The sequence below is a fragment of the Xiphophorus couchianus genome, chromosome 10 (genome assembly GCF_001444195.1).
Source record: "Xiphophorus couchianus chromosome 10, X_couchianus-1.0, whole genome shotgun sequence".
Lineage (NCBI taxonomy): Eukaryota > Metazoa > Chordata > Actinopteri > Cyprinodontiformes > Poeciliidae > Xiphophorus > Xiphophorus couchianus.
The window spans coordinates 15,127,310-15,139,127 of record NC_040237.1 but is presented as its reverse complement, the minus strand read 5'-3'; the positions used below and the strand labels follow the sequence as shown (position 1 = coordinate 15,139,127).

Below are 11,818 nucleotides of genomic sequence, written 5' to 3'. Positions count from 1 at the left end.
CCTTTTCCGTTTTTTTTCCTTTTTCGTGGAGCTCATTCAAGTTTTTAATCAAGTTTCCCCATAAAAGACACTTATTGTGTCGCAGTAAAATATGAGAGCCTTAAATCGGAAAAGCTGTGTAGGTTTCGGGAAAATTTGGCGAACATGAAACACATGGAAGTCATTTTATGAGTACCGGAATGGCTAATCACCAAAGATTCTCAGTGATGATTTTTGAGCCAAAAAAAAAATTATAAAAAATGGTCCAGTCGTTTTATTCCATTACCATGACTTTCGAGTGCAAACGACGTTCCCCACAGAACTGCTGCGTCACCCCGCTACTTCAGGCAAATACAATTGCCAGGCAGAAAGACTTATAATGAGCCCATTCCTACCAGTCAGCTCCACCACGCAAGCACCTGCAGGGCAGCCTCAAACAGCACCCGCCTCATTCCAGTCAACACCAGAGGGAAGACATAAAGGGGAAAATAAAAAAATCCCATTGCTTGGCATTCAGAAAGGGAGAAGTTGTTTGTAGAAGCTGAAGTGGAGTGAGGTCAGACTGCATGCAGCGCCGCTCTACTGGCACATCAGTCATTTCAAAGGAGGACAATATGCTTTGTTTTTTTTACTTATTATTATTAGTGTTTGGGCCATTTTTAACCAAGTTAATTACACAGTCCACGATTGATTGATTGCATTTAAATAAGCACTTTCAATTCAAAAACACCTTTTGCTCCTGAATCGTTGAATAGCCACATGAGCTCAACAACAAAAATACTTGTTGTCTTTAATCTATCATTTAGGTTATTCTGTCCCCACACACGAAGAGCTACGTGTAGCGACAGATAGCTGACCGAGCGTCCTGAGTGTTGTAAGACTTGAACGATGACCCTAGCATGGGAGTAAAGTTGGCATCGGTTTACTTGTTCGTCTTCATCTTCAATAACAATGTTTCCACAACAGATTGTGTGAGAAACTGTAAATAAGAACATAAAAATGAACCTGAAAAACCTGAAGTCATGCTAAAACCTTTCACTTCGTTAGCTGTGTTTCCCCTTCTCCACCTAACACCGTTTCTGTAAGAGAACAATAACATTGTTGTTTTAACCATGGAATGGGACAATTACTCCACCAAGACTAACACATATTTAGTGAGTTTACACAGCTTGATTGTGACTGGGCACCTTTCTGTCGGAGCTGCTAATATGTTTGCTGCTGAACCTGTGTTTGAACATTTGGTCATTGTCGCATGCTTTCTGGGTGCAAAAAAGCCCAGCGCTAGTGGCCTCGGTGTGCCTCCCAGGCCCCCACAGTGTGTTTAGTTTGTGCGAGGGTCATCCATCACACAAGCTTCTCGGCGGTGGTGTTGGTGGTGGGGGTGGGCGGGTGGGACTCATCTCTCACCCCTGCTGAGACTCAATCTGGAGAGTGGAAGAAGTCTCCATTGTGCCCGCAGCATCCTGATCCCTGCAGCCCTCTAGAAGATCGGATTTCATTTATAACCCTCTGCTTATGGTAACTGAGTTGCGGTTCTCAACGGTGGCTACGGCCTGAATGCACACATACGAGTTTGTGTTTGTCGAGACCTAAAAACATTGGGTAATTAGGAGGAAATGTAAAAGAAAAATGCTTTGAGTTGAGGCACAATTAGTCCACAATTAAGCAGCTAATGTCTTACTTTCAGAGGAGATTGCTCTTGGTGTCTTCTTTTAGTATGAATCAAAATGTTTGACTTTTTAAAACGAAAACATCACAGCGGTTTATGCAAACACTATGCTAAGAACTTTTCACACTCGGACGCGGATGATTATTCACACGGGTCATGGAAGTAAAGTGAGAAAGTTCCGCGACCAATATTCTTCCGGATGGAAACGCTTACTGAGAACGGACCGTGTCAGAGTAATCATCAGAGGGGTTGGTGTCTGCACAGGACAGATTCCTAAAAAGATTGACTTAGTCCGTGTTGCTTGTTTGATTAAAGAAGATTAAGAAGAATTAGGTATTTTTATGGCGTCTCACTGTCAGTGTGTGCTTACCATTGCTGGAAAACGCATGACATGTCAGGATGGCTTTCTGTTAAAGATAGATTAAGCCACTCGCTACTTATGATTTTTTTTTTCCAGAAATGTTGTTTATTCCAGAACACCTGTGATTGTATTTCAAAACATGTCCTTTAGCCAAAATACACATTTTCATTTTACTAAGCCTGCTACTCAAAAGAGATGCCTTTTGCCAAAAATAATAACTAATGCAGAAAGAACTGTGCTGTTCCGTGGGTCAGCACTTTTGGAATTTAATGTTAACTTACGCAGTATTTAATGATAGTAAAATTGTTAAACGACAGATAAAACAGTATTTTTAGTAAACTGCAGAGAATATGAGTCACTGGTTGTGATTGTGCAATTGTATATATTGCACTGGAGTTAATTGTGTGTTTAACCTGGATTCTCTCATGTTGTCTTCCGTGTGTTTTTGTTTGTTTGTTTAGTTGTTCATTTATATAAACATTGCTGCAGCTAAATGTGAATCCCAAATAAGCTAAGCTACCCAAGCTGTCACTGTAAATGCTTTACATGTTCCATAATCTGTACGTGCCGGAGCTTATCTTAGAAAAGTCGTTACATTTGCATTATGTGGCTGTTTTTACAGCATCTGATGATTATTTTACATGTGTATTGGAGGTAGGAGGTGGTGTGCCTGCAATGATTGTACTGCGTGAAACACATACTGAGTATGAAACATGTACAGCACTTGTGGTCACAGTAGAAGGAGACACACATCAGCTGTGAAAGACACACATCAGTAAATGGAGTCCTTTGTCTGTTAAAACATGCAAACCTGTAAAATCTTGTTCTCTGTTCTCAGACAGGAAGACCATTGGTGACGCACGACCGCCGACTTCCATTTCCCTTGTAAATAATCATCAGCTCCTGTGTAAGTAAACAGGTTCAAGTGTTGTGGCATAAAGTTGTGTTTGCACAAACGGATTGGAGTTGCTTCAAGATGCTAGAAGTCTGTTTTGGTCATGGAGCATCTAAGCTTTAGCCTCTATGAGTAACTAACTTGGTTTCTTACTAAATGAAGATAATAATAAAAAAATCAACGGCATTATTCATGTAAATCAATATTTTTGCTTGTTATATCAGTTTACGTTTATACCAGGTACCACCTTTCACACAAATGGCCAGATTTACCATATAAAGCATAATTTGTTGCTTTGCAAATAGCCACCCAAGGCAAACATGACAACAGTTTAAATGTTCCTTGCATAAACTGCACCGGTGCTTATGAGATCTGAGATGTTTTAAGACTGCAAAAGTTGCTTTGGTTGTAATATTTCAGATTTTCAGGCTGCTACTCTAACCACAAATGCTTCACATGTTTTCATCTGTTTCACAAGGGAAGCTTAATGATGTCGGACAACCTCCAGCCTCTATTTTCTGTGTGAATAATTCAATTATATCTTTCTTCATTTCGAGCATGTAAAATGTAATAAGTAATAATCCTCTGCTTCTGTATAAACAATTGCCCGATGCAAACATGACAGTGGTTCAACGGCTCATAAAAGAAGGCTTTCATTAACCACTGCTACGTCATGGAGGTTGCACGCTATCCCTTTAAATGACAAGTACAATTTAAAAGAAAAACATCCTCACATCTTTCTGCTTTCAGGGTACAAAGCCTTTCTTCCCTCACCATCTTCCTCTTCTCTTGCTCTGCTGCCTCCCTCACAGCTGTATAATACATGTGTTGGGTTTGTTGTGCAAACAGAGCGAGGGAGCTCATGTTAGGTAAGAACAGGCTGTGGCGTCATACACCTTGGGCTTGACTGGGGAGAGTATACACCTCTGCACTGCACAACTGCTAAGAACCAATAGTCAGTAGGCTATTCGGAGCACACTACAATGAGTTGTATCACAGGAGATAAACTGTCAGCATTTTCTGAGGTACACGGTGTTCAAAATGTGCTGGGAATGCAGCTGTATCAGTATGGCTCCCATCCTGAGGGAAGGCTGTTAAGGAAGGCTCAGACACACATTTACAGCTGGTTCAAGGAACATCAAAATGTCATTGGAAACAGCTAGGGACACAAACGGTGACAGGTGTATCCTTCCGCCGCAGAGGAGATCTGTTTAACTCTCAAGTGAACAGACTGGAGGTAATGTTGAGTTTATTTCACTGTAGCATATTTTGTACAGCCCTCATAACTTCAGCATACTCTCCATAATAATCAGAAAAGAAATCTAATATGGCCGTTGTTGTCAAAAACTGCTGAGGATAACATCTGATCAAAGAAAAGCCTAATAAAACATAAAAACAGAATATTAACTTTTGACGTAACGTTTATCAGTCTGTCATGTTCACGTTTGATTAAAATGTGCGTGATCCCACTTTGACCAAAAGCTTTTAAAATGTGTACTCTTAAAATCTGTTCTAATAAAATAGTCCAAAAGGCTTGAAAGGCAAGCCACTACCGTAAATAGAAACCTCCTCTTGACTGAACACTGGGTAATCCAATCAGAGCTCTAGTTTAGAGGGGGGTGACAATGACGTAGCAGGGTTCGACCAATAGGAGTGGGGTATCTGGTAGGCGTCCTATCTGAGCCGCATCACCATCTCCTGGATGTCCGTGGCGGAGGACTACTATATAAAAACAAACCAGCCCAAGTTTTAAAGGGCAGAGTTGTAAAAACTCCCAGGCTGAAGGGGAGTTATCTTGTGGACGCCTGTATCCCGGACTCATCCTTTATCCCACAGATACGACACCGCGTGGATCTACAGCTACTACGTCGGCAACAATTTTCTATTTGATTCGTACAGCTACAGTAGTGCTGCGCGAAGTTTAACATCTCCAGGAACGGGACTGTTGAGCAAGAAAGGGCCTGCTGTGAATTTCTAGGTAAGTAAATATTAATGTAACGTTAAATTAATGCTCATTTATGGGTGGAAAAAGTCGCGCATTGTTTAGTCATTTTGCTTCTCGACAGCGACAGTAGTTGTCGAATATTTCTGTGACCAGCTAGATTATTAAAATCCTACGTAGCTTCCTATCCGTCAAGCTGGCTGTCGGTTCAAATTAAACCAGTTTCTCTTTCTTCTGTTCGCATGACATGGACTTGAGCCCTTTGCTCTCTCTGTGTGGTCGTATTTAGTTTGCATTAGTGCGCAGATAAGCAGCTGGTCGAGCTAAACATTAACAGTTCCCGAGGGTTAGCTGGCTAGCTTCCTACATTTGTGTTCACACCCTTCTTTAAGTTGGCATCAGAGCGCTATCTGCTCATCACTGACAGTGGCGATAAACCAGCTCGGTTAGTAATTCTCTGTCCATACAGTTTTTCTAAAAGGGTCTTTTTGTGATGAAGCGTCTGTTTTAACGGTTACGGCTGGACGCTGAATAATGATTATGTAATTGCAATTCCTGTCGCGAGCTCCTACGTGCTCCTCTTCCCAACTGTAGCGCAAGCCGCGCGAGAAAACGCAGGAACAGCCCAGGTCGGAGGCATTTTTCAAAAACACGTTTTCTCCTGCTCAGCACCACTCTGGAGGGGCTGGGTTGCACGAACATGTCCGTGTGTCCAATATGAGGTAGCCGCAAATCCGACCCCCCTAGAGTTGGCATCTGCCCCCCGGAGGTCAGCCACACGAGAGTTTATCTGTCAGTGAACCGCTGGGGAACACGCACTGCTGACACCGTCTGAGTCAGTGGACTGCGTTTATTTATAGCTCCCGATTATTGTACATCCAAGCTGCATGCCAGGCTGCCCAGAGTAAATGGGGACGGCTAGGTGTAAGAATCTCAATGTAAGATCACCTTGAGGTGGAAATATCGCGATATTTCTAGCAATAATAGCTGCTGCTCATGCAAAAATAATCTGATATACCGGTTACACTTATAGTGATACCTACTGTGACATTTGTTTTGATAAATGGCATGAGTTTTTACGTGTTTTGTAAAAGATGGTTGTCTTTGTTGCTGTGCTTTTTATAGAGGAACACGAAACGAACGAGCTCAGATCTCGTTTACAATAACATAAATATTTAGCAAAAACAAACATTTTCTGCTCAATCTGCTTCTACTGCCCACATGCTGAATGATTTTGGTGACAAACTGAAATTTTTAGTAACTCCATAGTGTGTTGTTTTGCACTGAATAACTAGATGATATAAAAACATCGCCATGCCTTTTGGGACTAGGCCGTCTTAGTTTTCTGAAACACAGAAGCTGCTTTTTTTTTTTGTTTTTTGTTCTTTGTTAATTTTTGGTGTTCATCTTTGTTTGAGTTTAGTTTCCATCAATACTTAAAAGTTCGCTGAAGGAAAAACAAATTCTGGTAGCATTGGTTTTGAGGGTGTTCTTCCTTTTGCATTTTTATGTAGTTCGCATTGACATCATCGCCCCCTGCTGGCCATATTACATCATTTTTGGATGTTGGCTGCTTAACAGGTGTGCTAGTGGTAGTTTATCTGTATTTTCAGACGGATTTTGTGCTAAAACGAGTGACTGGGTGTTGCTCCTTTAGCTTCCACGCCATGACTGGGCATGTTTCTCAGGCTGGAAATATTTCAACACAGTTGAAAGTTGTCTTTCTTGTAATTACAGTAAGCATTTTCTGTTAGCCAGCCGATCAGCAATATGCAGCAGAAAGTAGGCGGATTTGTTAATTGTGGCTGCGGTATACCTGGCTATAGAAATCAGTCCTTGCCCGATGGCTGAACAAGCTAACAATTTCTTCATTTTTCTTTCTGATTCAGGATCTTCCACCAAACTCTCAGAAGGATATTGATTTTTCAAGTTCCCAACTGATCCTGGCTGCTTTGGAGGCTCGCAACGCCACGATAAAGCAACTGTGACGGTCGAAGCAAAGTCGAAGCAGCTATGCAGCTTGAAATTCAAGTAGCACTCAACTTCATCATTTCCTACCTGTACAACAAACTCCCAAGACGGCGTGTGAATATTTTCGGCGAAGAGCTTGAGAGGCAGCTGAAGAAGAAGTATGAAGGCCACTGGTACCCGGACAAGCCGTACAAAGGCTCGGGGTTCCGGTGCATCCACGTAGGCGAGAAGGTGGACCCCGTGGTGGAGGAGGCGGCCAAAGAGAGCGGGCTGGATATCGCGGATGTCCGGAACAACCTGCCCCAGGACCTGAGTGTCTGGATTGACCCCTTCGAGGTCTCCTACCAGATCGGGGAGAAGGGCCCCGTCAAGGTGCTGTACGTGGACGACAACAACGAGAACGGCTCTGAGCTGGACCGGGAGATCAAGAACAGCTTTAACCCCGAGGCGCAGGTGTTCATGCCCATCAGCGACCCCGTCGGGGCATCCTCGGAGTCCAGCTCGCCATCTCCTCCCTTTGGCCAGTCGGCCGCCGTCAGCCCGTCGTTCATGCCGCGCTCCACCCAGCCCTTAACCTTCACCACCGCCACCTTCGCCGCCACCAAGTTCGGCTCCACCAAGATGAAGAGCAGCGGCCGCGGTGGCAACAACAACAGTAGCACCGCCACCAGCGGCAGCACCAAGGTGGCCCGCACCTCCCCCACCAACAACCTGGGTCTGAATGTCAACACTCTACTGAAGCAGAAAGCCATGTCCACCTCCATGCACTCGCTGTACGGGCTGGGCCAGCAGCAGAAGGCCTCCGCCCTGTCGCCCAATGCCAAGGAGTTTGTGTTCCCCAGCCTGCAGGGCCAGTCCAGTCCCGGGGCCGCATTCCCCGCCGACGGTCCCCTGGGGCTCGGCCCCCTGCAGTACAACAATGCCTTCGACGTGTTCACGGCCTACGGAAGCCTGAACGACAAGTCGCTCATGGACGGGCTCAGCTTCAGCCTGAGCAACATGCAGTATTCTAACCAGCAATTCCAGCCGGTCATGGCTAACTAAGCTAACATCATCAAATTTGCTATTTATGAATGACGGTGGCTCAAAGAGAAGGGAAAAACAACTAAAAGAAAAAAGAAAAACGCACACCTATCAACCGGACTGAAGGATTTAGCTGAATAAGCAGTGAAGCGCATGTGCCCAGGTGGGTGGGGGGTGTTTTTACCGAGCCCCTTTGAGTTTCTACTGAAAGCTTGTTGTACAAACACATCCGAGCTTGAATTCAACATGCATCATTGTTTTTCTTTTTCCTTTTTGCCAACCAAGCACAAACTTTTTTCTTTTCTTTTTTTACTTTGAGGAACTACTCCAAAAAAAAAGAAAAAGAATTTAAAAAAAATAAACGCTTCAAGTTTTGGCCTCTTACAGTATTTTACAGATGGTAAGACAAGGCTGATTTTTACAAATTGGCACTACTAAGTGGGGTTACTTGGTCTTTTTCTAATTGCATAATTTAATTTAGTACAGAGTTTGTAAGATATCAGAGTATATATTGTTTCTATGACATGGTGTTGCATTTATATCTTTTTACTACTCCAGTGATCTGTGATGGCTGCAGCAGCTTTTCATTATTTTTTTTTTTCCTTTTTTAAGGATAATTGTTAAAGAAATCCATCTTTGGAAAAAAAAGGACAAAAAAATATCTAATATTCAGAAGATTGTGTACAAAGTTACCTTAGTGGTGGAATTGAAGTGTAGGAATATTTGCTTTTTTCTGAAAGATGAATTGTATTTTCTGTTGAGAGGTTTAAGATTTTTGCTATACTATGGACAAAAAATGTACTCGTATGAATATTAATTTTGTACCTACATTGTGCAATACTTGATAAAGAAAAAATACGGTATAACAAAGTATTTTGAGTCAGTGTCTTACATGTCAAGAGGGACTGAAATAGTTTATATTGTTAAGTTTGTATTAAATGCTTAAAAATGATATGCTTGTCTTTATTTTTTTTTATTTCATATTTGCACCCTGGTCTTTTTAATAAAATAAACTACAGTTGAACATGATCCTGTTGAAGTGGCTTTTTTATTTTTATATTGCCGCTGACGTCCCTTATGATTTAACCTGCAACAGTTTTCCAATAGCTAATCGGGCAGATAAGGAACATGCCGTAATTTGTGCCAAACTTTGAGTCTGGGGAATTGCAGGTTGAAATATCTGAATCGGCCAATAAAAATCCATTTATCAGCTGTTCTGTAAAGGGCGGAGCATTACATAACTTTATGTCTTCGTCTTCCTGCTGATTGTAAGGAAGATAAATCAACAAACGCTCTGGATTTTGGAGTTGAGAGGAAACGACCTTGGAGCAAGTTGAACATTAGTCAGGCGTTGGCAGTGAGTCGCCAAGATTTCAAAATCTAAAAATAAACTCAAGTTATGCAATCTAAGATGCCAAGTCTAACTTTGAACCGGTCTAAAAGGCTCATTTATGCCCCTCTTACCGTGGTTTTATCTGATGGAAGCCCTCAAAAAAGTAGCATTTGCTTTCAAATTAAACAATCTGAAAGGTGTTTTTTTTTTTTTTTAGGTATTGTGTCGTTGACCAGCTTTACATATCTAGAAGTTCAAGTTTGTGCCAGTCCTTTTGCAAAATAGTCAAATTTCAAATTTGCTTCAAAGTATTCTAAATTTGACTTTTCTGTTGCTCTTTGGTTTTCTTTGGGAAAAAAACCCCCAAAACAATCTGCAGCTCTTTGTTGCTGGCTAAAAATAAAAACGTATGTAGATATAATAAATGCAGCTTTCTGGAGTTTTCCCATTTTTAAAAATAGAATAATTATATTTCTACAACAAAGTACGAGTTAGATATAGTTTTCTTGTCATTAGCTTGGATTTCTTTTTTGTTTTTCAAATTTTTCCATATCAGAAGAAAATATGTCCCATCCTTTTTTACTATTTTGTAAAAGTTTTCAATTTTCTCTATTCTTAAACCTAAACATCAAAATACAATGACGGTACGTTAGAAATGACATCCATCTATTTTTTAACACCCTTGTCCCTAATGGGGTCAGGAGGTGTGCTGGTGTCTATCTATTAGAAATTACATAAAATTCCTATATTAGGTATTGGAAGTGGTCTTTTTTTCAAAATGTCAAGATTTGTGGCTTTAAACAAACTTTATTTTTGCTGGTCTGAAGTCAAAAAAAAGCTCTATTGATTGTAGAGTTTGCAGATGGCTTGATCTCTGTGAGATGCTCAAGATTATAAATCTCGTTTAGCTGAGCACAGGGGGACTCCATTTACAAACTGGATGCAGTTTGTTTCACTGAATTTTAATTAAGAGCAACAGATTAAAAGAGGCTGTAGATATGCAAATCCTACTTCTTTTTTTGTAGACCTGGAAACCGGTTATAATTTGTCTTCCACTTCCAGATTGTACTCTATTTTGTGTTGTTCTAACAAATAAAATCACAAGAAATGCAGGGAAGTGTGTGTTTGAAATGTGACAGAGGAGAAAATGTGAGTCATTTGAAAACTCGCAAGGCACTTTTGCAAAAAGGTTGATTTTTTTTTCTTCTTCTTCTATTGACTTCCTTTTGACCAAAACATGTTGGGACATGTTTCAGCACAGTGCCTCCTCTGTTGTCACACAAGTTGTGTCCCAACCATGCAACTGCACAATGTTGCTCCTGAGACGGCAATAACAACCACAACAAGTCGCAAACCAGGAAAGCAATTTCTGTGTATGAACATGAATGTCGGAATTTGGTGGTGGCAGCATCATCATTTGGGGTTTTTTATGTCATCTCTGGATGGAGTCACAGCATGAACGTTTACCACAATTTTAGCTTCTATTTAGCTTTCTAACAGATTTCTTTACTTTTCAGTTGAATTGTACATGATTCATTTTTCATGATACATTATATTTATAATGTATATATATAATATACAACGTTTGTGCTGCTGCAACTAATATTGCGACGCTATTTTAGGCTCGAGTAGCTTCTGTGATATGCTAACTCGTTTTTAGCATAACCTGAGCGCAACAACAAAAACAACAGTCTTTTCCAGCGTCCCATCAGATCGTTTTGGGGTTGTTTTTTTTTAAGCAAAACTTAAAAATTAACTGCTTAGAAAAGCAGCTTTTGTCATCGATTGCTGTCATTCGCAGTTGCTGCTTGTGCGTCAGGTTTACGGACGTACCGGAAACGCATGAGTACGAAGGTTCCAGATGGAGCTTTTGTATGTAAACAAAACAACAATTGCGTTTAAATGTTTGACATGTAAAAATCTATGTAAATGAACGTGTTAAAGTCCCAATTGTGATGTGTTGTGTGTTTGAAAAAAATGTTTACTTCATAAAAACTGGGGATCTCAACAGGAGTGTGTACATAGAGATTCACTGCATTGTGGTACATCCAAAGTGCAGATACCTCAGGTCAGTTTTCTCATCCAGTAAGTCATCCATCAGTAATAAGTGACAGACTAACCCTTATACAACATGGGAGTGGGAAGCTTTGTGCCTGCTTTTGGATTCAGTCTGCGTTGATGAAATCCAAATCTCGCCTCAGATTGCTGTAGCAAATAAATTGCTCCAAATCCCTGGCGTGGCAGATGAATTCCCGTGGGCCTCATGGGGAGGAGAGAAGCTTGTAGGAAGGATTAGACAGAGAAGTGATTTTTGGTTGTTGCCATTCCATCCTTGTGAGCCGTAGTCACACCGAAAAAAAGAAAAGAAAAAAACAATTTCACTTTCAAAGTCAGTGGCGTCAGCTCTTTTGTGTAGAAATCTTTTGCGCTCTTATAACTCTTATGCGTTATGGGTTTATTGTCAGCATTCCAGGGCATTAAATTGAGAATCAGCGAAGAGTCAAAACTGCTTATCCAGTCTTTTTTTTTTTTTTGCATTTCTGGAACTCTAAGCTGTCCATGCTGGAAGTGGTTTACGGCCGTCTATTTCAGCTCCCCCCCGCTGCAGCTCAGATGGATGTTTTTCCATGAGCGCAGCGGTCCCT

The 11,818-nt window shown here is 41.3% G+C and overlaps 1 protein-coding gene across 1 annotated transcript; it reads left to right on the top strand.

Moving 5' to 3' along the window:
* The first annotated feature begins 4,635 nt into the window (after positions 1-4,635).
* On the top strand, positions 4,636-8,869 carry tob1b (transducer of ERBB2, 1b). Its single transcript, XM_028029752.1, has 2 exons — positions 4,636-4,882; positions 6,736-8,869. The coding sequence occupies exon 2, from the start codon at positions 6,860-6,862 to the stop codon at positions 7,859-7,861; it is 1,002 nt and encodes a 333-aa protein (XP_027885553.1). The 5' UTR covers positions 4,636-4,882; positions 6,736-6,859; the 3' UTR covers positions 7,862-8,869.
* The last annotated feature ends 2,949 nt before the right edge of the window (positions 8,870-11,818 follow it).

Excerpts from the sequence above, each read along its gene's own strand:
- tob1b (XM_028029752.1), top strand. The coding sequence starts at position 6,860 with ATGCAGCTTGAAATTCAAGTAGCACTCAACTTCATCATTTCCTACCTG.